The following is a 27921-nucleotide window of genomic DNA, read 5'->3' on the forward strand; positions in this document are numbered from 1 at the left end:
GCATTAGCACGTGTTAAATAAATACTTCCTCTTACTTATTGTGACTCTTTTAAATGATCATTAAGAAAGACCTCTTAGGGGCGCCTGAGTGGCTCAGTGGGTTAAGCCTCCAACTTCGGCTCAGGTCAGATCTCATGTTCGTGGGTTCGAGCCCCGCATCAGGCTCTGTGCTGACAGCTAGCTCAGAGCCTGGAGCCTACTTCTGGTTCTGTGTCTCCTTCTCTGTCTGCCCCTCTCCCTCTCATGCTCTGTCTCTCTCTGTATCAAAAAATAAATAAAACATTAAAAAAAATTAAAATAAAGATCTCTAGTGGTTGACCTGAAGCCCATCAGCTAGACCAAAGGGAGCAATTTTGATTTCATCCTGCATCTGTGTACCAGGCAGCCAAAGCACTACCCTGCCAGGCAGTACTGGGGTCAAGAGAAAGAGTGTTCCAGATACAGCCCAACCATGGCTTTGCTTCCCCAGAGGAGGCCCAGGTGTCTGCACACAGTTTGTCAAAGTGTAGGTACATCAGTCCACTCCCAGAGTGGAATCCCAGATCTGCTTCCTGTGTGAGTTTCTGCAAGATACTGGCCCTCTCTGTGCCTCAGTTTCCCTGTCTGTAAAACGGGATGCTGGGAGACCTCAGTGAACTAGGGTATGGAAATTTCTGGAAACAATGCCCACCATATTGTGAGTGCTCAGGAATAGGCAGATAATTTGATTGTCATCAGACTTTCCAGACCTTGCTTCTGCCTGGGAATGGTTTTCATATAAGGGACTGAATGAAAAACTTCTTTCTAAGATTCTGTTTGTCTCATTTTCCCTGGGAGGGATGGAGTGGGGGGTAAGGATATGGGGGCCACACTTCTGGGAGCACCATTAATAGCTTATGGGGTATTCCCAGTTCTGTTTGCCTGTTAAACTAGGATCTGCTGAAGAGAGCTTTTCTTCAGTCTAAATCTTAATAGAACTTTGTACTACTGGTCGGACTAGGGATGAGCTGTGCATTATGAGGAGGGGTCTTCATTTACAGCAAGTCTACGGAAAATGTGCTATGTACACACGTACTCAGGAGCCAAAGCTGAAAAAAATCCTAAGAGAGGTGTGGGGGCCCCATGTCGATTATTTCTGCAACGTGTGGGCTTGCAAGAATCTCTTTGCTCCATAACAGTAAAACAGACAAACAAACAAACAAACAAACAAACAAGGGCAGGGGGAATCATATTTTGATCACAAAAAATATGTGAGGTCGCAAATGTCTTCTCTTAAATCTCTAGAAGCAAATGCTCTCATGAAACTGGACCTCTCCTCTAAGTCACAGAAAGTCTGTGGTGAGCCTTCGGTGTCCCTCCATGGCAGTTAACACTGCCCATAGGACTGTACTCACCCCTTCCCCAGAACTTTCTCTCTGGCCAAGGATTTGAGTAGTGGATGGGAGGCTTCCTTCATGGGGCCTGTTGTTTCTGCTTGTCAGCTTTGGGCTTGGTGTTCCAAGCCAATGGCACCATCTGTGAACCCTCCCTGATGACTTTGGCCACAATTCCATTTGGACCCTTGAAATATACCAGTTCTGCACTGCCACACTCCTATCCCCCTGTAAGGGAGTGGGGGTTTCAGAGAGGTGAATGGTCTCTCTCCACCTAGCTGGAAGGTGGACTGTTCAAAGACAGCCCTGTTCTCCTGGCCCTGATAATCAGGTGCTCGGCCACATCCTATGGGCCACCCCCTATTAGGCTATCAAGTGACAGGAAGCTGTTCTCACTACACTATGGCCAGGGGCTTGAGTGACCCAGCTTGGTGAACACATTTTAGTTAAGATCATAAGGCTTCGTAAAAAATGATCCATGCCCTTGAGCTTCTAAGCCTTTGTGAACTGTTAGATGTCGCCTCGGGTGACAGACAGTTGGGATGATGCCCAGTGGTAAAAGAACAATATTCCAGAAGGAGGGACCATAGTACTTGGGGCATCTTCTTGTCCAGTGTTTCTGGACCTTGCCCCTCACCCCCTTCCTCCTCTTCTTCCTCCTCCTCCTCTTTTTCTCCGTCCTCTTCCTCCTCCTCATCTCCCTCTGCCCACCCCCTCCTCCATCTCTTTCTCCTTCTTCAGAGCCACCCCACTACAAGAAGCCTTTTAAGACATTTGTTCCCCTAGTGCTTTACCCCATGAGATTTTAATAGGACAGATATACTGTGTCTGTTTAGGTCCTAAGACCCTAGGAGGGCCACAAACCATCATAGTGTCTAAATTGTCTCCTAGGAATCAATTTTCACATCATCGAGCGTGATACCATTTCTATAGAGAACATATATTCTAGTCTGAGACTTTTTGGCCATCTAGCACCAGACTAGCGGGGGTGACTTGGGGTGAGCAGAGGCCAGCGCAGGTGGATAATGAGTGTGCCTGTCTGAGACTTGGAGCCACATACGGCTAGCTCAGTGTGATTGTTAGGAAGACCGGGCCCTTCTTTTCCTACAGCTTCAAGTTCCCACTTCCACAAATAGTGGATAACTATTTGGGGGCAAATATATTGGTCTGCATTTAAGTGTCCTTGCCCTGTATTTCTCTTTAAAAAGTGAAGTTATTAGGTGAAAAAGATTCAGTATGTTATGGCATCTTAAATACTGTCAGTGTCCAGGATGAGTGGATGAGGAAGGCATTAGAGAGCCTACCTCTTCTCTGTATTTCTGTGAACATTCTAGAAGCCTTCGCTAATTTGAAAAGTAAGATGGTGACCCATCCTTGCTTGAATTAGCCTTCTCATGCTGGCCAGAGAGGGTGGAATTTTAGATGTCTCTGTCTTGTTAAACCGTAAGGAGTCGGTCCATTTTCTCCAGTAAACAGTGACTGTCCTACCTATTTGGTACTAAATCTTTCCTTTCCCATTCACTCTCCACTATTCCCTTACCCCCTATGGTGTTTTATCTACACTGCAATCTGTTTCTGGACTTCTTTTTCAGAATTACTGGCATCTTGATAATGGCATCTGCTCAGGTTTTGGAAATAGGTTTTGAACGAGGACTCTTTGAAGGTGATTGCACTCTGGGATTGGATTAATGTTGTGTCCGCACTTTGCCAAACTTGCGTGCAGACACCTGGGCCATGGGCACCAGCTGGGCGAACATGTGGAGCGCTCTTGGTGGAGACACCCCCTTGAGCAGTTCTAAGGGTGCCGAATGCCACACTGGTGAGTCACCAGGGCTCAGACATTACCTTGAAGGTCTGCTTTTGTCTAAGTTGGCTCAAGTCCACACTTTGGTTGAACACGGTCAGATCTTGCATACAAGATGTTGAACCAAACAAGGAAAAAACAAGAGGTATTCATTCACTCTCGACATACATACTGAGTGCCTGCCAGCATGTGGAATATACAGAGAAGTTTCAGTCCGGGGTCCCTGACCTTGCAGAGCTCATGATGCAGGTGGGAAATAGGCATGCAAACCAGTGCCTGGGACACAGGCAGATAGGGCTGTGATAGATGCATGTTGAAGTAGGAGAGGCAGAAGTGAGTTTGTACAGGGCGCCTAGGTGGCTCAGTCGGTTAAGCATCCAACATCAGCTCAGGTCATGATCTCATGGTTGGTGAGTTCTAGCCCTGCGTCAGGTTCTGTGCTGACAGCTCACAGCCTGGAGTCTGCTTCAGATTCTGTGTCTCCCTCTCTCTACCCTCCCTCCCCCATAAATAAATAAATTTAAAAAAAAAAGATGCCACCAATGTTTAAAAAGCATGAGCATTTATGCTTTGAGGAGAGTAAGCCTGTAACTGTACGGGAGACAGTGTGGAGGTAAGACTGTGAAGGCAGATAGCTATCCCAATAGTAACATTATAATTATAACTGGGAACATTAATTCTTGGAAACATTTTCCCACCACAATCTTCGGAAGGGGACTAGTGATCACATGAACAAAGAAGATAGAGCAGGCACAGGTGTGAAAGAAGGGAAGGACTTGATATTTACATTTATATGTGGGTGGCAAGGATGAAGCTGCAATTTCTATCATGTACAGCTGGGCAACTCGAGGTCCAGAGGACACAGCAGGTGTAAGGGTGTCCATTTAATTGCAGAGTGCTGGTTAGGTACTTAGATATAGAAATACTGACAAATAATTAAAAATATGTGGCATTGGGGGTGCCTGGGTGGTTCAGTCGGTTGAGTGTCTGGCTTCGGCTCAGGTCATGATCTCATGGTTCATGGGTTTGAACCCTGCATCGGTCTCTGTGCTGACAGCTTGCTCAGAGCCTGGAGCCTGCTTTGGAGTCTGTGTCTCCCTCTCTCTCTGACCCTCCCCTGCTCGCACTGTCTCTCTCTGTCTCTCAAAAATAAATTTTAGAAAACATTTAAAAAATTTACAAAAAAAGGAATATGTGGCATTGGATGTACTAATATTGCCAGTTTCTTGTGTTGTCTTTGGTATTTTAAAAATTTTGGACAATTTTCAGTAATGCTAGGAGCTCTTCATTGATTGAGGTCATGCCAAGAAGAAAAACATGGTGATATTTATTTCATTGGGGATAATAGGTCAATCTCAACTGCTTTTCAACTCAACTTTTATTTTCTCCTTCCAGGGGATGGCCAGGTGGACTTTGATGAATTCATGACCATTCTTGGCCCCAAACTAGTGTCTTCAGAAGGTCGCGATGGTTTTCTTGGAAACACAATAGACAGCATTTTCTGGCAGGTGAGTACGCTTTTTTTTTAAAGATTAAATTTGACAGTAAACATGTGCCTGAAACTAACATTTGAATCTGAATCTTTGAGCTTCTGTTCAGCATGTGGAGATCTCTTCTGGGCTGGACTGACATATGTTCCTTGAACTGGCTGTCTAAGTAGAGGGCCATACTGGGTCCTCAAACAAAGAATGAAAACTATACTCAAGATTTGGACGAGTCAAATACCTCTCTAATTTTTTCTTAGGAACAGTTTTACATTTGGGGGAAATGATATTCCTCCACTTCTGATTCACAAATATTTTTTCCCCTGGGGACACGTAGAAAGGACACCACTGGTATTGCCTGAGCCCTGTTCTATGCCTGGTTCCAAGATATCCTTGCCAAGAGGATGGCGGGATTGCTTCACATGTTCAGACTCTATCAGTACCCTTGCCCTTACTAGCACAGGATGATTTTTATCTAAGAATTTGTGTTTGATGTTTCTCAATTTGCTCTTACTTCTATCTCATAAAATCTCTTCAGATATTTCAAGTATCTACCTTTAAATTATGAAAGTGCTACAAATGATTTTCATATGAGTTCTTTAATCATATTATGTTACTATCCATTCATGACCATAGAATTTGGGAAATGGGTTATCGACCACTGCTTTGAAAATTTGAGTCAAATAATTTGTCCAATGAAACTGAGTTGTTGGTTCAACTTGTAAAACACTACTCCAATAGAGTATGATTTCTTTAATATCTTGATGTGCTTTTGTTTCTTAACCAGAGGTGATTCACTAATCTAGGAAAACATGGCAGTTGACAGGTGTCTCTTGTCTTTTTCTGCTACCCATCTTGCATATAATGAAAAAGTACTTGGTAAGAACATGTTATGTATGTGCCCTATGGTCTGTCGCTGTGGGGTTCACAAAGGACCTTTAAGACGGAGTCCTGGCTCTCTGAGGATTTGGCTGGGGAGACACAATTAAGAGCAAGAAAACAAAGGGGAGATGCCTGATGGAATGGTTACTAGGTTAATCTCCCAGTGCTTCATTCTTAGGGCCCTCGGCACGTTGCACATTGTCCACTATAGACCTTCAATACCTAATTTTTGAGTAAGAATGAATAGAAGTTCCAGAAAGGAGACAAATGTGGTCTTGAGGGGTCAGATAAGGCTTCGGGAAATGAAAACTTTAAAGTGTGGCAAGGAGTAAGTGACAAAAGTAGAACGTGCATTCCAGGCCTGTCATGATTCGTTTGAATAGAGTGGAGACAGTGAGTGCAGGAGAGTCACTGACCATAATCAAGGTATGGTTTGAAGGGAAAGACCTCAGACCCCACTAGCAGACTGATTTTAGGACCTGAGCAACAAGAAGACTTCAGATGATCCCAACGTCAGGGATAAGGTCATGGAGAAAGAAGTCTTTGTGTGGAATTGAATTCTAACCTGGACACGTTGAGTGTAAGGAGGGGGCCAGACCACCAAGAGAGGTAGCAAGTTCACGCACAGCTATGATCAGGGATGGATTGCAGACGAGGAGCCAGATTTGTTATTCATCAGAGCTGGTGGGTGAAATCATAGGCGAGGATGAGCTCACCAAGAGAGGCTGAGTAAAAGAAGATGAGCAGGGCGACAGGGCCTGGTCCTGGAGGACATCCAGGGGTGTGAGACAGGAGAACTGCATCCCCAAATTGTCTCCCCCATCTGTGGTCATGATCAGTCCTGACTCTCCCTGGAGGAAGACCTCCATGGTTCTACTTGCCGTGTGATGTGAATATTTCCCTGCTGATGGAAGCCTTCAGATAGGACTCAACACTTGGGAGGACAGATGGGTAGAGGCCCTTGACAGAAACAAAAAATGAATACATAGTTAAGAAGATGGGGGAACTTGGTTCCCACCAGGGCGTGTTTCAGCCCATGCAGATTCACTCTGGATGGACATTCAGGAGTTCCCTCTGCCTGATTTCCCTTCTTCTCCATTCTGCTTTATTCCCCACTCTGAGTGCTCTCTTTACCCTTTGCCTCTGCCTTCATGGCCCCCTGTAGCTTTCTAGGCTCTAAGCATCTATCCTGGAGGGCAAAGAGCTCCAAGTTCTTAATCTGCACCTTAAGTAGAGGCCTCATGTCTTCCAGGTTCTTCATAATAGAGCATCTACACAGCAAGGAAATATTTCCCTCTGTATCTTGACTGCTTCTACCCTAAGTCGGACATGCTATTATGCTCACAAAGTGTCTGTGCTTTTGTCTTAATCAAAGACCCTCCTCCTCACCCGGGGAGGGGGAGATAAACAGGATGGGGAAAAGTCAGTAAAGGGGGAGAATTCCATCCTGAAATATTCAAATGAATGCAGGAATGCATGGACTAACGACAGTGGCTTTCCTCACCTGCAGGTCCTCACACAGCTCAGAATTTTACGACTAGCAAAGGAGAATGGAGACATCTATCAATTTTCTGTAGTCAGTGCTACCCTCCCACACTGCCCCCCTCCATCTGTCTATGCAGAGACAGCATGAATAAATGGTACTTAAAACATCCAGAGCATCCAGTCCTTCCTGGAAAAAAGTTCACATTGACAGTGCTTGAGTGATTCTTCAGGCTTAACGCTGTGTGAGCGTTGGTATATACCTGTGTATAAGCATGTGTTTACTTTGCTACAGTGGTTGAGGATGATGCAGAAGAAGGGTGGCAGACCGGCAGCTTTCTGCCTCTGCCAGGGGATACTGATATCAGGAGGTGCGGATATGCTAGCAAGGGGAAGCTCGTTTACTTAAGACACGCTGATAAAGCCTTCCTTCCAGGACAAAGTCAGTTTCTTGTGGAAGCAGATAGGTGGGTACACTTGGCGGGGCATATGAGTGATCCATCTGCTGCAAAATATATGACCTCATAGGTTGTGATACAAAAAAACAGTAAATGTATATGACCTCACATGGTTTCTGTGGGTCAGGAGTCTGCAAGCAGCTTAGTGGAGTGGTTCTAGCTCAGTGTCTTTCTAGGCTGCAGTCAACATGCTAGATGGTGCTGTGATCATCCGAAGGCTTGACTGGGGCTGGGGGAAGTGCTTCAAGGTGCCTCAGCCACGTGGGTGGCAAGGTGACGCTGGCGGTTGGCAGGAGGCCTCCTGTCCCTGCCACGTGGAGCTCTCCAGAGTGCCGCCTGAGTGTCCTTGTGACATGGCAGCTAGCTTTCCTCAGAACAAATGATGCAGGAGAGTACAAGGCAGAGGCTATGGTGTCGTTTACAACCCACCCTTGGAAGTCAGACACCATCATTTCTGGAACATCCAGAACCATTATCTTGGTTGCACAGTCCATCCCTAGTCACTGTGGGAGCCGAGCACTTGGCAAATACCCAGAGGCAGAGGTGACCTGGGGTCGTCTTGGAGATTGGCTACCACAAAGGGCAAAAATTCTGTAATTGGCTTATCTTCTTTTTTTTAAATTTTTCTTCTAATGTTCATTTATTTTTGAGAGACAAAGAGTATGTGAGTGAGAGAGGGGAAGAGAGAGAGGGAGACATAGACTCCCAAGCAGCCTCCAGGCTCTGAGCTTTCAGCACAGAGCCTGACGTAGGGCTCGAACTCATGGACTGCAAGATCATGACCTGAGCCGAGATCGGAGGCTTAACTGACTGAGCCACCCAGGCACCCCATGTAATTGACTTATCTTATCTTCTGACCCCACATGGCCGTCATGGCCTTTCATTTTCCCCAGGCTTTGGTTTCTTCCTCCCTCAGAGGAAAACTGTGACCGTGGCTGTTCTGTGTGTTCTGAGAAGTGATCCTAGCAGGCTCTGGGCTCATCTTGCTAATTAAATCCATCCTCCCGGGCTCCCTCCTCACTGTCCTAGCCCACAGTGCCAAGAGTAAAATAAAATCAACTGGGATTCTGCAACAACAGCTATTTATCCATTGGTACTCGTCCCAAAAGTTATGAGCCCCTGGCTCTTTGCAGGAAATTGGTACCCATGAAGGGGGTTGGTAATTGGCTATTAAAACAGGCTCCTTCTCAAGGAGGATGGTCTGAGGGCCATACCCCAGGGTCTCTGCCCTCCCAGGGTACTCAGCCCTCGGGATATGAGGCTCACAGGATTCTTGGCAGCCAGTTCAGAGTCTCTCCCTTAAGGAGTAGATAATAACTGGAAAATTTTATTGTATTCTTACCCTTTGTTCATCAAGTTTCTGTGTGTTTGCCATTCCTGCAGCGATTTGCTTGGGGAAGAAATGTGAAATGGTGTTTGAAGTCAGCCTTAGGACTGGGTGTATGTTGACAGTGGAGAGGAGGGCGGGGTGGGTAGATTGCACCTGCCGGGAAGTTGAGTCCTCGAACAAGACCCCACTTGTACCCCGGGAGTCTTTAATACAGGAGATGCCCCCTGGTGGCCGGGGACAGAGCCCTGCCCCTGAGACACTACGGGCAGCCCTTTACATTTTCTTCTCCTTGACTTCCAGCACTGTGCAGAAATGTTCTGCAGTGAGTTTGCAGACAGCGTATAATGGCAAGATAATGCCAAGGATCATGGGAGATCAGATAGCTCTCCCAGGCCCAGGGTCCAGCCAACACTTCTGGTAAACTCTTCTCCCTCTGAAGAGAGAAAGGAGTCCCACATTGGCTGGGAGACCTGAGGCATTTGAGTGTCTCTTACGGGAAGGTGCAGGTCAAACACTAAGGCTCCTTCTCTATCAGTTTTTTATTGGGTCCCAACCAGACCAGATTCATGAAGACTTCACTGGCTTAGACTTCTGTTTTAAGAAATAAAACACATAAATATTTAAGCAGATGAATCTGTTCCCTGGATGCCTCTGGGTGTGTGGGAACATGTCTGAGGCTGGAGGTCAAGAAACAGGAAACTCGTAAGGGGGCCCTGGTTTTTATGCATGCTCCAGAGTACTGCCCGCATGTCCCGAGCCACAAGCTGGTCATTATCATAGGTGGCTTTTCTCACAGATGTGTGCTATGTTCAGGATGCTGTAAGTGACCCCAACATAAAAGTGCATGGGACACCCATCCCCAGATTTGGTCCAGATCAGCGGCTGCCATGCTAACTTCACCAACCGGAGGTCTGTTCAGCTTCCTAGCTAGCTGTCCACTCCTCCCCATCTGGTAGAATAATACACAACAGATGTAGTAAAATACCTGCAGCTGCTCCCCAGGAATCTCTCCAAGCTTGGCCTCTGTCCCCCAAATCCTTGCCCGGGTCTCCCATCTTCCCTGGCTCTCCGTCTCCACTATGGTCCTAGAGTCCTAATCACTGACCTGATGCAGAGGCCAGTCCTCCCCAGCCCAGGTACCAGGCTTTTGCTTGGAACATTTTTGTGTCAGCCCCAGGGCCATGGCTAAGGCAAGCAAGGAGCTGTGCCTAGAATTCTTGACTCACGGGCAATTGAGAGCACTTGGTGTTCTATGCTCACGACCTGTGAAGGAAGCACTGCACAGAGCTACATTGTGCTCCAGATCTGTTATGCATAAACGTACGGAAAAGAAAGACATCAGAATATTCACACGGATTTGTCATGTGTGGTAGGATGATGAGTGAGCCCATCTTTTTGTGTTTTCCAAAAATCTCTACAGCAGGCCTGCGCTAATTTTGCCGTCAGAGAAAAGAAAACTGAAGGAAAGAAAATGCAGTTCCTAGCTAGTCAAGAATCCATTAAATATCTACATTTGTCTCCTCCATAACACTGGAGATCACCTGTCCCATGAGGTTGACCGTTGGTGAAACTCACAGGGCAAGCAAATGGAAAAAAAGAAGAAATCATAGTTGATCATGTGAGACATTTGTTACATGAGGCCAAGACCAAGAAACCACCAAGATCTTTAATTTTTTAATGTTTACTTTTTTAATACGTTCCAGTAAGTGGCGTCTCTCCTCACATCAAATCTGGCATCAACAGTCTTTTTCTTTCCCCAATATTTTGTCAATGTGCCACTCTATCAGATCCCAAACTGCTGCTCCCCAGACCTTCATCATCGAACAGAACTGAAGCAGCTTTCAGGAGTGAGGCCCATCACGAGGCCTGTTAGATTGACAGCAAGTGCCTGAATCCCCAAGGCTATTTGACCTGTGAAGTTCCAGGGTATGGAAAGCATTAGCATCAGCAGTGGGTCTTGAACTGTGGTTCCTGAACCAGCAGCACAGGCATCCCCTGAGGCTTGTTAGAAATGCAAATGTCTGGGCCCCACCCCAGAAACACTGAATCAGAAATGCGGGGTGCAGGGGGGTGAGGTGGGGGCGTCCAGCAGCCTGGGCTTCAATACGCGCTTCAGGTGACTGATGTCAGCTCCAATTTGAAAGCCATTGAGCCATGGAGACTTCAGGGAGTCACCAGCTGCCCAGGACATGCCTTTCTAAGCATTAAACCAATGTAGGATTCATAAGTACAAGCATTAAACTATTAAATTTGAAAGAATATTTCAAGTGAACAGAAAAAAATATGGCAGCTGATAGAAAAAAGCATACGTAAAGGGCATTGCTAAAACAATATGAAAGCCTTTTAACATGACAGCAGAGCAATGGAATAGGAGCAATAATTGGTTGATATTTGATATGATCAACATACATATCAACACAGTTCAACCTCACTAGAAATCTAAGAAATGTAAAATAGTGATTGGGCAACAGTTTTCACCTAGCAGATTGGAAAAGAATAAAACTAAGATAATACCCATCGCAGTCAAGGGTGGGATAAAATGGACAAACTCATATGCTACTGATAGAAATGTAAATTGTACACCTTGCCTGAAAACTCTCTGATGATAGTTAGCTACAACTCTTCAAACGAGAAACCCTATAATTAAAAATAATTCTATGTCTAAAACTCTGTTGTATGAAATTAATCGGAGATGTAGAAGAGGCACTTAACAAAGACAGAGTATTATACGATTATTTGAAATAATATTTTCACGTTACAGTCCGTAGAGATTGCTTGTGCAGGATAATTACATTGCTGTTCCACATCTGTTAGATATCCATTTATATTCATGGACAAACACTAGAGAAAACGCAATCATCCTGACGATATTAGTTACTATGGATTGGAAACAAGGTGAATATAATTTTTTATCTTTGTTTCTATTTCCTGAAGTTTCTACATTAGGCTGTATGACCTATTCTGTTATTTGTCAGTGAAATTACTAAGACCTCTTACCTGAAGTGAAGAAAATCATAGTATAAAACAAGTGTTTTCAATGGCACAAGTAGATGATTGGAGTTTCTAATATATATGCCCATTGTCGTGGTGACCAAGGCACAAAATTGATATGAGAGTATGAAAGTGTATCAGCAAACTTTCAGCCACCAGCCACTGGGAGGAAAAACTCATGGAAGCCTCTAGATGGAGGCCACTCAACCAAAGCTCCCATGTGGCTCTCTGCCGCAGAAGGCACAGGAAATTCATTGCTGACTATTGCCCCCTGTTGTTGTTTTTCAATTTTTTTTTCATTTATTTTTGAGAGACGGAGAGAGGCAGAGCACAAGTGAGGCAGAGAAAGAGGGAAACACAGAATCCGAAGCAGGCTCCAGGCTCTGAGCCATCAGCACAGAGCCTGATGTGGGGCTCGAACCCACGAACCGTGAGATCATGACCCGAGCCGAAGTCAGCCACCCAGGGGGCCTGTTGCCTCCTATTTTTATACTCAGGAAAAAAATTGAAAATAATTTTTAAAACCCTTTCTAAATAAATTCATGACTGGTTCTTGAAAATAATTTTTAAAACCCTTTCTAAATAAATTCATGACTGGTTCTTGAGTCTGTGGCTGGGGTGGGCTGACAAGTGACTTCAGCAGGAAGAGGAGAATGTTACTGGTCACATTATCAGGAAAGTCGTGGCACCAGTGACTTCATTCTTATATCCAAGTAGAATCTTCCCAAATTTTATGCAAGGTGATTTTCTTTTATTTGATCGACTTCCTCTCGGAGGTCTAAAATGGTCTATATGTAATATGGACACTATAAGCTCTCAGGCAGGTGTGGAATTCTCATTCACAATTACCTAAATGCAGAGGACAGGGGAAGAGGAAAAGTGGTCAGCTGATTCTCTGAAGGGTAGAACCTTGCCTGAAAGTGCACCAGAAACAGAGAAAGGAACAAGGCAGGTGTGAAAGCTGTTGGGGACCTCCTGGGGCCAGGCAGACAGATCATGGGAAACCCAACACAAGCAGCACCCAAAGGCAGGCTTCTGTAGAGAACAGGGGCCCCTGTGGTTCAGGGACGTTGTCCTGGAGACACAGTACATCTGTAATTTACACAACTCAGAGTTTGGAGGTAAACCCACATTCATGAAGTCATCACCACCATCAAGATGGATAAACAGATCCATTCCCTTCCCACATTTCCTTCCCCCCTTATTATTGTTGCTATTTTGTGTGTGTGTGATTAAGAACACATAACTTAAGATCTATCCTCTCAGCAAATTTTAAGTATCTCGCATTGTTGGCCATTGGCACTATGCTCTATGGTGGATCCCCAGAACTCATGGATCTTACATGACTGAAATGGTACCCTTTGAGCGTGACCTACCCACTTGCCCCTCCTCCCAGCCCTTGGCAACCACATTCTATTGTTTCTATGAGTCTGACTCTTGAGTTTCTCATGTACGTGAGATCATTCGGTGTTTGCTAGAGATACCTTCTAACTGCAGTTCCAGAGACCTTGTTGCCATAGGACAGAGTTTCTGAGGGTCACGGACTTGGCCAGGGAGGTGTTAAGACTAGACCTCAGGTACCTCCCGACTGGTGCGTGGGCCCTTCTCCCTGAGCTCCTGACCCATGGGGCTCTGGGTTGTAGTCTCCACATGTTCTTGTTGAGGTACAACTGTGTATTATTTTCTATTTTTGCTCTTCTGAATATGATTTTAATGTTGTCATTGTATGTTCCTAACCACTTTCTGCCAGTATCGTGGTTTTGGAATTTTTACTTTTATTTGGCCTCCTTACTGGATTCTCTCCTTAGTGGTTGTGTGCATTTCCGTTGATTTTCCTCTGTTCTGTATGTGACTATCTACACATTGTGGCAATTTTGTTTCCCCCCCCGACACTGTCTAATTTAGTTCCACATATATTGACCAAAACCTGATGATTAGTTATAAATAAGAAGGATGAGATTTGATGTTGAAATTAGGAAATTAATATCTTACTTACCAACGGTTCATTTAATATGAATATGTGCCAGCTTTTAGCAAATATCCTTCAAATCTCTCATGAGAGGATCACATGATTATTCATGTTTAACTTATCAATATGATATAATGATTAGGTTCCTCCTATTAAACAATTTTGACATTCCTAAGATTAACATTAGTTGTCATGGTAGGTCATTTCCTTAATGCAATTTGACTTTGTAATGAAATTTTAAAATTTGATTTGACACCAATTTTGACTTCTTCATCCATATTTATAAATAAGAGCAGCCTGTGCTTTATACAAAGCTATAAGTGTCATTGTTAGGTTTGGAAACATAATTATTCTAGCATGATAAAATTAATTTGTCCAATGTCAATCATTTTTTGGTTGCTATTTGCAATAAATTCTATAAGGTCTATATTTAAGACCTTAAATTTGAGTAGACTAGTCCATAACACTGCTTGAGTTTTTGTTTTGTTTTATTTTGTTTTGTTTTTGAGCTATTTCTTTGATTATAACATTTAATTAATCTTTAGTCTATTTTGAAGATTTATATTATCTTTAGGAAGTTTCCAGTTCTTCAAAATTAATTTATGAGCATATACTTGTACATGCTCATAAAATTTATTTTTAAAAAAATTTTTAATGTTTATTTTGTTTTTGAGAGAGAGAGAGAGAGACAGAGTACAAGCAGGGGAGGAGTAGAGAGAGAGGGAAACACAGAATCCAAAGCAGGATCCAGGCTCTGAGCTGTCAGCACAGAGCCAGCCCGATACAGGGCTCCAGACTCATGGACTGTGAGATCATAATCTGAACGGAAGTCAGATGATTAACTGACTGAGACACCCAGATGCCCCTGTTATAACTTCTCTTAATTGTAATTTTTGTTTTTCTTACTTTTAATTAATGTTTATCATAAAGTTATCTATTTCATTGACTTTTTTGAGTAATTCTTTTATTTAATTAATTGGATTTCCCCCCCTGTTTTCTATTCAGGTATTTATAACTTTTATCTTCATTTCCTTTCTGCTTTCTCTCCTTACTGTTTTTTTTTAATGAATGAAAGAACTTAGATATGAATTTTCCTATTAGCATAGCTTTATCACCATGCTGACATAGTGTTATCATTTACTATATGGTCTATAATTGTAGTTAATATCTTTCTTCACTCAATAGTTATTCAGAGAATATTACTGGGTTCTTTGTTTAATAATTTGTTATTAATTTCTCATTATATTATTACATTGTAGCCATAGAATACCACTTAGGTAATCTCTTCCTATACTATTTATTATTCCCATTTAATGTGGCTCAGTATGTGTTCACTTTGTGTAAATGAGATTCGGTCATTGAACAGACTACCTTCACAGTTGTAGGAAATAGAACTATATGACCTCTTTCCACTCATCATTTCATGAGAATCTTTAATGACCTGGTTTATTTGATATCTACTCAGTCTGTCTTAGACAGTGAGTGTTGAGGGTCTCAATTCTGTTTCTTTCATTTTCTCTGTGGGGTGTGTGTGGGGTGGTGCATGTTTGATATTGGTGTTCACTCTTTGATTGATTCACCCATTCAACAAATGCTAACTGAAAGCCCCTTTTTGGGAGCCTGCATGTATATAGTTGTGAACTACAGAGGAGCGTCTTGCTCTCATGGAATTTCTATTCTCATGTAAAGAGTAGGGAGAGATAGATATTCAGTCACAGATACTAATCTCATAATATTCAGTTCTATGGCATACTCACAACAGGACACTACAATTGGGGGCAGTCAGGGTGGGTACTCTACAACTTTAAACAGAGTGTGACAAGAAGATGAGGAGTAAGTGGCACTCGGACTTAGCCCTAAATCAAGAGAAAGCCCTGTCTTGACAAGCTCTGAGGACAGTGCTCACCAGGGGAGGCAATGGCCAGTGCTGAGGCCCTGAGGTGGGACAAGCTTGACTAGAGTTTGGCAGGAAGGGAAGGATGGTAGGAGATGAGGTTGAGGATGTACCAGAGACCAGCTCTTGTGGGACCATCATAGGCCTTGTGTTGGGACATAGGTTCAGAGGAAGGTGACTGACAACCTAAAAGCGGTACACACTTAAGTCCCTTGGCACATATTAGGGTTCTACACAGTGCTCGGGTCTGGTGCCGTACTCCTCAGGCTCCAACTGGCTCAGTGCTCTGAAGCGCCAGGGTGTGGCCCTATCCACGTGGCTTCTGTCCACATCTGCATTTCGGCCATTGGAAAGAAACCGACAGAAAAAGAGAGCACAAGTCTTTCAAGATGGTGCATACAACACTTGTATTTATGTCCCGTTGGAAGGAAAGTTAGTCCCATGGTTGGCCAGGAGACTACCTTGTTTCCACACCTAGCAGCAAAGGGATGTCGGGAAATGTAGTCTTTCTTCAGGACAGCCATGTTCCCAGATTTTAAAATTGAGGAGTCTGTTGCTATGAAAAAAGCATGAACTGACACTTAAGGAAGAACTCTTTGTCTCAGGTCCCAGCAAGGCAAGGAATTTGTATATAATGTTATGTAGGAAAGTGCTCACTGGAGTGTTTTAAGCAAAGTGGTGGGATGATTTGATTGACATGCAAATGGTGTCACTACTGCTGCGTAGAAGGATTGCCGGGAGCAAGAAGGGAAGTGGGAACTCAGGAAGTTATTTCAGGAGCCAGGTGACATGCTGATGGCGTGCACTAGGGTGGCTGCAGCTGAGGTAGTGAGAAGGGCACAGTCACAGGTGTTTTTCTGGAGTGAGCACTAGTCACTAAGTTAGAATGTGGCATTTCCATTATGTGCCTGTTATTACCATTTATACCTATAGAGAGCCTTCTTGACCCATCCACCATTTTTGTCTTAAATGCTCCTTTTCTGATGTCAATACTAAACTCATCTCATATTCATTTTATTGTTGTCACTGGGTATATCCTTCTGCATCCCCTTCCTTCAAAAAATTGTACTTTTTAGGCATCCTCTTTAAAAGAATCATGGTGTCAGATTGGTTTTTATGGGACAGTCAGAGAGAATTTGTCTTTTAATAGACAAATTTAATAGAATTTGTCTTTAATCCCTTGGCAATCCTTTTATAACTGGTGTTTGTTCACAGTTCGATGGTCCTATATTATTCTTTTTGATTTTAAGCTATGTCCTTTGTTTTCTGTCTTTTGCTATACAGATTATTTTATATAGTTTATCTTTTAAATTCAATATAAAGGTAGCTCTTCTTGTTATAATCCTTTTACAGATTTTGACTTTTATGAAATACATAGTTACAATGGTATTTGTTGGAATATTAAAGTCAAAAGAATAAATAACTTTTGACTTTTCCTTAACACAAAATTCGGCTTGTATTTATTCTCTACTTTCACTTTCCACTTATGTTAACCTGGCATAATACATTCTGTCTTCTTAAATTCTTTATTGAAATGGTTGTAGATTCGCATGAGGTTTTCAGAATGAACTAAGTAAGATCGCAAGTCCACTCCGCCCACTTTTCCCCCAAATGGTAATGTTTTGTAAAGTCATAGTACAATATGATAAATGGGATTTTGACACTTATGAAACTCACCGGTATTCTTTAGATTTCCCCAGTTTTACTTGTTTTCTTTCTTTGAGAGGGAGAGTTCCGTGTACGTACTTGTGAGCAGGGGAGGGGCAGAGAGAGAGGGAGTGAGAGAGAATCTTAAGCAGGCTCTGCGCTCAGCATGGAGCCCGATGCGGGGCACAATCTCACAAACTGTGAGATCATGACGTGAGCCAGCATCAGGAGTCAGATGCTCACCCAACCTAGCCACCCAGGCTCCCCCTCCCCAATTTTACCTGTACCCACGTTCGTGTGTACATATGTTTAATGTTTACTGCTGTACGATTTTGTCGTATGTGTAGGTATGTGTGTCTACCTCCTCAGTTGACATAGTGAACAGTTCCTCACAACCCCCACCCCCAGCCCTGTCCCTAACTCCTGCCTTTCACTTCTAACATTTTGCCAATGTAAAATATTTTCTGTCAATATAATCATACACTTTGTAAGCTTTTGGGATTGACTTTTTTTCCCCACTCAGCATTATATCCTTGAGATTCATTCAAGTTGTGTGTTTTGGGAGCTTTCTCCTTTCCACTGCTGAATAATAGATCATGGCATAAATGTACTGTAGTATATTTAACCATCTGCCTTTGAGGGACATCTGGCTGTTTCAGGTTCTTGGCCATTATGAAGAAAGCTGCTGTTACCTTTTTTGTGAAGATTTTTATGTAAGCCTAAGTTCTCATTTCTCTAGAATAAATGCCTTTGAGTACAGTTGCTGGTGCATAAAGTGATTGTGTGTTTGCTTTTATGAAAAACCGCTAGGGCGCCTGGGTGGCTCAGGTGGTTGAGCATCGTACTCTTGATTTAGGCTCAAGTCATGATCCCAGGGTCATGAGATCCAGCCCTGTGTCGGGCTCTGTGCTGTGATTGAAGCCTGCTTAAAATTCTCTCTCTCTCCCTCTGCCCCTCTCACCTGCTTGCATATTCTTTCTAGAAAAAACTCAAAAAACAATAATCTGCTAAATGGTTTCCAAGCACAACAACCATGTTTTACATTCTTACCAGCAATGTGCAAGTGCTCTACCTCCTCTATGTCCTCACCGGCCTTGGTATTGTCGCTCTTCCCATTTTAGCCACTCTGCTAGGCATGTGGTGATAGCCCATTGCCTGATGTGCATTTCCCTGATGGCTAATCTTTTCCAGTGTTTATTTACCACTTACTGTCTCTATGTCCTCTTCTGTTCATGTCTGTGTATGTCTTTTGCCCACATTCTCATTAGACAGCCATTTTTGTTCAGTTTAGTTTTACTGTTGAGATTTGGGAATTCTTTTTTTTATGATTTTTTTTTTTTTGAGAGACAGAGAGACAGCACTAGCAGGGGAGGGTCAGAGAGAGAGGGAGACACAGAATCTGAGGCAGGTTCCAAGCTCTGAGCTGTCAGCACAGAGCCCGATGCGGGGCTCGGACCCACGAACTATGAGATCATGACCTGAGCTGAACGCTTAACCGACTGAGCCACCCAGGCGCCCCAAGATTTGGGAATTCTTTATATAATCTAGGTGCTACTCCTTTGTGAGATACATTGCTTGCAAGGATGCTCTACCAGCACACAACGTATCTCTCCCTCCTCTTTGCATGGGCTCTGGTGAACAAAAGAATTTTAATGTTGATAAAGTCCAGATTTAGAAGCTTTTTCCATTATGGATTGTGCTTTTGGTCTCAAGTCTAAGAACTCTGGGCCTAGGCATAGATCACAAAAATGTTTTTTATTTTCCTAATAAAAATTTTAAAATTTAATTTAAAAAGTTAAAAAAATTAACATTTATTTATTTATTTTGAGAGAAAGCGTGCACATGCACAAGCAGGGGAGGGGAAGAGGGAAAGAGAGTGAATCCCAAGCAAGCTCTATTCTAAGCACAGAGCCTGATGCAGGGCTCGGTTCCATGAACTCTGAGATCATGATATGAGGCCGAAACCAAGAGTCAGATGCTCAACCAACTGAGCCACCCAGGTGCCCTTACATAGTTTAAGACTTTACATATATATACTTCTATGACTTATATTGAATGAATATATATATATAACATATATCTGTATATATATGGTTATGTATATTATGTAAGTTTATTATACAATTGTATATAGAGACATACAATTTATATATGTCTGTATTCTTTCTATTGTTCCTATCGTGTGAACTCTTGATCTGTCCTCAAGTTCACCTTTTCTGACCTCTGTCATCTTCATTATTCCAGCTAACAAATTTTTTATTTTTGCCATTCTGTTTTTCAGTTCTGTAATTTCCACTTGGTTCTTTTTTATAACTTCTATTTCCTCATTAAGATTTTCTTTTTTTTTTCACTTATTTGAAGAGAACGTGGGATTGATTGCTGAAGAATTTTTATGATGCTTTCTTTAAAATTCTTGCCAGATAGTTCCAACATCGAATTCATATATATGTTCATGCCCATTAAACATCTTTTCTCATTCAAGTTGTGATTTTCTCAGTTCCCGAGATGATGGGTGATTTCTTATTGTATCCTGGATACTTTGCCTAATATATTAGTGGATACTGTATTCTATTTAAATCTTTTTGGTAGACAGTCACCCTGTGTAGGATTACATGCAAGTCCTGCTCACTTTTGTTGGCCATGCTTCCAAATGACAGTTTCATTTCACAGCCTTTGTGGCGATATTTTAGTCTGCTTGGTTTTTTTTTTGTTTTTGTTTTTGTTTTTTTTAGAAAGACAACATGAGCAGGGGAGGGTCAGAGAGAGAGGGAGGCAGAGAATCCAAAGCAGGCTCCAGGCTCTGAGCTGGCTGTCAGCACAGAGCCCAACATGGGGATCGAACCCATGAACCACCAGATCATGATTTGAGCCGAAGCTGGACTGAGCCACCCAGGCACTCCTGGTCTGCTTGGTTTATCTGGTCATACAGGGTCTCCTCATCCCTCCTCTTGTTACTTGTGGAGTAGAAAGAGTTTCCTTGGGTCGGGATGACGGGTGTCTGTCTGTGGGGGAGGAGGTCCTCGAGCAAAAGTTTTCCTAAGCCAGGCACATCTTGTGATGGGGTTCACTGTGGGGAACAAAGAATGCTTCTCAGGTCAGGTGCTTATCAAAATGCACTTAATCAACTTGCTCCACGATGAGATCCATTTCATTGTTGCCCCCAACCTCTGAACAGAGGTGGAGAGTCTCAGTCCCACAGGGACAAAGTCTTCTTGGGCTGGGCCATTTGTTTGGGTGAAGTCCCTCTTGCTGGGGCGACCCTATTAAATTCCTGTGGGAGAGGGGCATTTCAGGGCTGCCAGGGAAGGAGAGCACTTCCCTAAGTTGTTTATCATTAGTGGAGCTCCCAGTAGATCCCCATTGTCCATCATGGGTTTGCCTCGTGTTGTCTGAGGAGCTCCCATTCAATATGAGGGAGGAGAATGCCTACCCAATGCTTCCTTCCATTGCTAGGTTTGAGGGACAGGATACACGGAATCTGTGTTGCCTCCTTCCATTGGGTGGGAGAATATAAAATGTTCTGTGGCTATTTTGTTCTCTGGTGCTGGGTCCTAAACAGGTTCACCTTCCTTCTAGCATCTTGGAGAATTCTCCTTTGGTTATCTCCTACCTTATCTTTATGGCTTATTAGTGGTGCTTGGTGAGGAAGCAGGGAGAAATGAGCCTATACCATGTTTTCTGGGCTAGGTCTCCATTATTATTAAACAGCTCTTTTTAATCATTAATATTCTTTTTTCAGAATATGTTTAGTTTGTGTTTAGTTTTGTATCCATACTTACAACAGTTCATTTTACTTATCTCTAAAAAGTTTTCTTTATACTCTAAATTTCTTGTTTGAATTGTTAATTACAATTCTTCCAGTTGGCTGGAGAACTTGTGTGTGTGTGTGTGTGTGTGTCCAAATTTTCATAGTGGGGATCAGGGGATTATTCAAGAGATATGTTCTTTAAGGCCTTTGCAGATTTGAGAAGATCCTTCTATAACTTTGCTAACAAAATAAAAATATGGTTAGTTCTTGGGTCACAAAATATGAACCTCAGTGTCCTGTAATCTTTTCTCATCGTATTTTACATAAAATCCTAGTCGTCCACATGCTTCCTAAAGTTCCCTGGTCAAACAGATTGTAGAAATGTTTCATACTTCATGCAGGTCATTTCTTGGAGTTCCATAAAATACACTAGTTCATGAAAACTCTGATACAGCCTGCATTTGACAAACGTGTTCAATTTTGTGTGGCCTGTTGTTTTTCAAGCGATATGAGATGATGATGGAATGTCTTTCTGTGCTTTGCCTGTTAATCTTTATATCCTCAATATTCTCCGATATAAGGTAAAGAGAGCCTGGCCATGGATTCAATATTAAGGACAGAGATCTAACTTAGTAAGATGTCTGGAGTGGGCTGTCAGGACGGAAGCAAAGGCTCAGCGATATCATCCTGAAGCTTGGTCTTCTGTCCCACCATCCTCTGCGTGCTAAAGCCTCACCTTCATCCATTCTGCCCGCTGGCTGAAAGGTGGTTGCTAGACCCTCGGGCACCAGAACTGTGGTAATGCTGATGGTGGTGGTGATGACAAGGATGGTGATGGTGGTGATGATGAGGATGATGACGATGATGGTGCAGGTGACGATGACAGCCATTACCATAGCAGCAGCCAGAGACCGTCTTTGTCCTAATGGTTCTCTTTCCTATAAGTAAAGGCAAAGCTTTCTCAGAAGGCTCCCAGCAGGTGTCCCTTTAAATGGCATTGGCCAAAGCAGAATCATGTGTCTGCTCCCAGCTACAAGGGGGACTAGAGAAGACGGATACCTGACGAGGAAGGATGTGATTGCTTGCCTAGCTGAGATGTGTTATGAGCCACCCTTGGGGCTTGACTCATTGGTCTCCCAAATCAAATCAGTTTTAAGAAAGGAAGATGGAAGGGGAGTGACTGCCACGTAAGCCACAAATGGTCTCTGCCACAGCCTTCCTCTAAGGAAAATGGCAGTCAGGATACAGCATCAGAAACTCTTTCAGGTGGGGCGCCTGAGTAGCTCAGTCAACTCTTGGTTTCAGCTCAGGTCATGATCTCATGGTTTGTGGGTTCGAGCCCCATGTCACGCTCCAGGGAGCTGCTTGGGATTCTCACTTCTCCCTCTCTCTCTGTGCTTCTCTGACTCTGTCTCTATCTCTCTCAAAATAAATACACTTTAAAAAGAAAGAGAAATTCTTTCAGGTATGCATGCATTGCTTTTTGTGTGTTGTAGAGAAGTTGGAGGGCAGTTTGAATCAGCTTATATTTCTTGTAGAGAACTTGTTTTGTTCTGCCTGATACTTACAATGTTCCTTATTCATTTAAAATCATATATTGGGCAGAATAGGTCTTCTTTTATTACTTTGCCTGGATCTCAGAGAGCTTTTCTGATATGTCAGCTCGGGCCTTTCCACCTGATACAGCTTTCTAGTATTCTCTTTTACTACTTTTGAGGCTCCTGGGTGGCTCAGTCGGTTAAGCGTCCGACTTCAACTCAGGTCATGATCTCATGGTTCGTGAGTTCCAGTCCCCCATTAAGCTCACTGCTGTCAGTGCAGAGCCCACTTCAGATCCTCTGTCTCCCTCTCTCCCCTCAGCTCGCTCTCTCTCTCTCTCTCTCTCTCTCTCTCTCTTCTCTCAAAAATAAACATTTAATTACTGCTTTTGCTCTGTTTTGTTTTTCTCCTGTGCAACAGACAAAACCTCTAAGTTGGACCTTTTTTGCCTCTTCATTCTTATTTGTCAACTTCTCTTTTTTGGTTTCATCTGTTTCTGTCCACAATCTGAGAACTTCTGACACCGATCTGCTGCATATGACTTCCGGTGTTATGTGGAGTGGACGTCCTGCTGTGTATGACCTTTGATGTAATTTTAATTGTGCTCTGTGTTTTTGAGTTTCTTTACATTCTCTTTTTTCTTACTGAAATCCTTTTCTGTTTCCTTGTTTCAACTTTTTCCTCCTCCCGTGGCTCCCTATTTCTGTTCCATTATTACCAAATCCTCTTGCATAGTTTGAACACTCTAAGAGATTTTAAAGTATCATCATTTTTTTGTGTGTGACCAGTAATTCTTTTCAGTGATCTTTATCTCCCTTATTCAGGGTAATGTTTATTTTCCCTTGTTGTTCATTATCTTTTCACAAGTACTATGTTAACCTTTTTGTTTTCTAATCCACATTGCCCCATAGTCCTGGGATTTGTTACAGAGCACGGAGGTAATTTAGTGTGGTTTTCCAACTTTTCCTGGCCTATGTTTTTCCTCTTGTGGCTCAGAGGGTATAGTTGGTGGTTTCCTTTGACCTCTATCCCAGGAACATGGCCCTTAGTGGAAATCCCTCCCAGGTTTCGCCTATGTTCTCTTATCTTCATTTCACAGTTGGTACTGACTGTCTTTACTTTTTATTTATTTCTGTGTGTATTATTTGGGGAAATTAACAAGGAAATGACTGTGGACCAGCACTCATATCCAGTTGGTGGGTACTTGGGAAATCCTCGAAGAAGCGGTATGCAATAATAGGAAAAGGCACAGCTTCCAAGCGAGTAGCCTTACTCCTAGTTTTGCCTCTGTGCTGCGTGACTGTAAGCCCATCACCAGTATCCTACGAGTGCCAACTTCCTCAGCTAATAGAACATCCACATGAGGGATTAAATGGGATCCACATCTGAGGTGCGTGATGCACTGTCACACTCACTGTGTGTTTAGTCCCCTCCCTCCTGTTCCAAATACTCTACACAGAAATAGCAATCATCAAAGAGTGCCTGGGTGAATGTCCAACTTTGGCCCAAGTCATGATCTTGCATTCATGGGTTTGAGGCTCACGTGGGGCTCTGTGCTGACAGCTCAGAGCCTGGAGCCTGCTTTGGATTCTGGGCCTTCCTCTCTCTCTGCCCCTCCCACTTTGTCTCTCAAATAATAAAATAAAACATTAAAAAATTAAAAAAAAGAAGAAATAGAAAGCATTGAGTTGAACTTCTGGTCAACCAGCATCTGCTCTTCTGACCCAGATTCTGTCCATGCTTGGACCCTATTCTCTCAGAACTAGAGCCTATTTCATATTTAGAGACGCTTTCTACATGGTCTGTGATCTGGGGATGCCTTCTCTGCCTGGCAGGATACTCCCAATATTCCGTTTTGAGAAGTAGCAAGAACATAAAGTTAGGATCCGAGACTACCTGTAATTTCCAGATCTGACCCGAACCGAGATCAGGAGAGCACTTAACCAGCTGAGGCACCCAGGCACGCCCTACCTCCCCGACCTCACCCCCACCAATGTTTCTCTCTTGCATCCTTGGGACCTAACACTTTGTCAAGACGCAGAATGTGAAATGGTGTTTTGTGATCCTTTTAGCTTTTTCTGCCTTTAATACTGGAGAGGATGGTCATTTCCCCCACGTGTACTGGCCATTTGGTTTTTCTCTTTTGTAATTTGCTTGTTCATATTCTTTGCCAACTTTTCAAGTTGGTAGTGCATCGTTTTCCTCTGATTTGTTTGACTCATTGTTCTCCTCCTACCTCCGGGTGACTCAGTGCTTCTGGGTAATAGCAAAACTGGAATAATTTAAGCCTCTCTTGCTATAAACTCCAGCCAAATCACCACAATCCCAGGAGAGAAAGAACTTCCATCTTTCTCTTGTAGAAGGATCTAGATGGAATAAGTAAACTAGCAAAGAGAGCGTGGCTGGGTAACTGCAGAATTTGCAACTCCGTGGTTTATTTCTTACTTTGGTGCAGCTGGGATCACTGAAAGCTAAGGCCCATTAGCATTACTCAGATACCCTTCCGAGTTCTCAGGGGCAAGTGAATCCAGCTATACATAACTCAAATTATTCCCCTTCATAATGTCATTCACGCATTTTTGTTATGGTGATTCTTGACAGGCACTCACTAAATCGCTCTTCCAATTACTATTTCATGGGGTGAGTGGGTCCCCGGTGCCAGGCAGACAGAGTGGATCATATCCCTTGCAGCCTTGATCAAGCATTTAACTCTACCTGATTGCATTCCTACTGCTTTTTCCGCCCCCTCATTTACATGGTCACATTTCTACCTGCTCTCTCTTGCTCTCTCCTGCACCCTCTGATAAGATCTGACTCTTTCTGCCAGGTCTGACCTATTCTGTTCAACCTGAATCTATTAACTTGGCTTGGTAGCCAGGTTGTTGATCTCAACCTTGCAAGAGACTATTCCTTTGATTGTTATTTTTTTTTAATTTTTTTAAGTTTGTTTATTTTGGGGGGGGGGTTACAAGCAGGGGAGGGGCAGAGAGAGAGGGAAAGAGAGAATTCCAAGCAGCCTCTCCAATGCGGGGCTCAAACTCATGAACCATAAGATCATGACCTGACCTGGCCACTTGACTGACTGAGACACCCAGGCTCTGTGCTGACAGCTCAGAGCTTGGAGCCTGCTTCTGATTCTGTGTCTACTTCTCTCTCTGTCCCTCCCCCATTCACTCTCTGTCTTTGTCTCTCAAAAATAAATAAATGTAAAAAAATGAGATTAGCTAGAGATCCATCTATTTCAAACTAATATTCAAACTAGTCTTTTCAAAGTAATATTTTTTGGTTTGGTTTCTTATCTTCCCTAGCTTTTAGATCATAATTTATTCATGTCTGCTCTTTGACATAGTTCCGTTCGACTTCTTTTCAACTTTTCTGTCTATTTTTTTCTTGGGTCTGTCTTTATAAGCAGCAGAGAGCTGAGTTTTTTTAAAAATTCAACCAATAGTCTGCCTTTAAAGAGATAAATGTAACTCACTTTATGTGTAAGGGTCAGATAGGACATTATAGACACTTTTGGAATTGTTTGTTCTGCCCTTATTTTGTGTTGTCTGTTGACTAGATTACTGCCCCCCACAAACACACATTTTTTTTCCTGCCTGATTTGGCAGCTCTACATTTCTATTATTTTACATTTTAAAATCTATGTTTTAACATTTTTTTAAAAGTTTAACATTACTCAGTATCTGTATGATCCTCCTAAGAAAGACAGTGACCACTACTTCCATGTCCTTGATGATTGTTGTCCAGAATTTGGGTGACCCTGAGGCTGTCGTAGATGCAGTGTGACTCATAGGACATCCTGACTGGTGCCCTGGTGTGACGTTTGCTTGCTTCCTCTGGCCTCTGGCCTCCCCAGTATTAGCTCTGTGTGAGCCTCGGGGTTGTTGGAGCCTGATGGTCTTTCCTGAGCAGGACGGGAATGAGTCTCAGTGCCAGGGAGCCCCACCCCCTTATTTCACATGGGGAGGGTCAGTCCCCATGTCTGTCTGTCACTGTACCTGAAGCCAGCAGGCTCACATTCAGTGCAATTTTCTGCCTTAAATTGTGGCTCCATTTTTGGCTACAAAAACGATGACTTGGCTCTTTAATGGGACCATGTCGTTCCTTCTCCAAACTTACACTGGAGCAGGGTCTGGAATAGTGCCCAAAGGGTGCCCTTCTGGTGCCAACATGACTGGTGCACACGTGCCAGATTTTTGGCTTCCTGAGGGCAAGAACCACTTCTTTCATTTCTATGTCCCTTTTAGGAGCCTTGTGCTGGGTTCATAAAGTAGCATCAGGAATGTGACAGGTCTGAGCAATTACACTACTTGCCACCTAGCAGGTGCACCTGACATAGTTCCATGAATGCTGGCAGAAGATCCGAGACTCCCAGTCAGAGACAAGGCCCGTTGCTGACAGCAGTCGCTTCTTTAGCTGGTTCTCTGAGCCCTAATTCCCACAAGGTGACACTTGGAGGGCCTGGTGTCACCTGTATACAGTTACAGCAGAGGACCCATGAGCTTAAGGAACCTAAATCTTTTATAATGGGCAGTAAGCCTAGCTGCCTTTGTCCTGGAGAGACACACCATCTTTATCATACCTGCCAATGACCTACCTTGCCCTTTGGAGAAGACATTATATCTTCAGAGGCTGTTCTGTCTACAAATGTCCTCGAGAAGATAGTCCTAGGCAAAGGCAGTCAGTGCCTGTGCTGTAAGACATGCAGAAATGTGAAAGGCTCAAGGAGAATCCTCTCCAAGCAAGTGGCTCCTCAGTAAAGTCTTCTTTGCAATGGCGTGATGTCCATTGTGATGCGTTATGATAATGGTGGTAGGGAAAAAGCACAGTGGTCATGGCAACGTGGGTGGGTCTGAGTGCTGCCTGCTGCTCGAGGAGCCAACAGCAATGAATGCCAGGAGGATCTGGTCTCTATTTATATGCATTGGGAGGACACACTGATAGGCAAAAGCCAGTCAAGAATGTGCCCAGAGAACCCCACAACCTCTGCCCCTCATCCCTGGAGGCATAGGTGGTGCTGCTCCCTCCAGCACTCAGCACTCGGGCCACTTCTGTGCCTCTCTAGAGTCCCTGATCTTTTGCAACACTGACTCAAGGTTCAAGACCCTGGGTGAATACATCTGGTTGGACAAGCCTTAGGCATAGGAGCTGACTTTTTGGAGATTTATTCTAAGGAATGAATGGGCTCAGATTCCCACCAAGGCACCTGGGAAAGTTTCCAGACCCAAGAAGGAATTTCAGATCCTGAGCCTGTACTTTGCTTTAATATATACTTTTGGTAGCAGCTAATATATGTATTCGTTTGCTTTGCTGTGATTCATGAGCTGATAGGCATGAA

At 43.4% G+C, this 27921-nt stretch overlaps 1 protein-coding gene across 5 annotated transcripts in view; it reads left to right on the plus strand.

Moving 5' to 3' along the window:
* The window catches only part of CALN1 (calneuron 1), a 508077-nt gene that overhangs the window by 321863 nt on the left and 158293 nt on the right, over positions 1-27921 (plus strand). For all 5 annotated transcript variants that reach the window (XM_029948318.1, XM_029948322.1, XM_029948321.1 and 2 more), the window contains one exon: positions 4552-4664. In XM_029948318.1, coding sequence (XP_029804178.1) covers positions 4552-4664 — 113 coding nt within the window. The remainder of the gene's footprint in view (positions 1-4551; positions 4665-27921) is intronic.

The sequence above is a fragment of the Suricata suricatta genome, chromosome 8 (assembly GCF_006229205.1).
Source record: "Suricata suricatta isolate VVHF042 chromosome 8, meerkat_22Aug2017_6uvM2_HiC, whole genome shotgun sequence".
NCBI lineage: Eukaryota > Metazoa > Chordata > Mammalia > Carnivora > Herpestidae > Suricata > Suricata suricatta.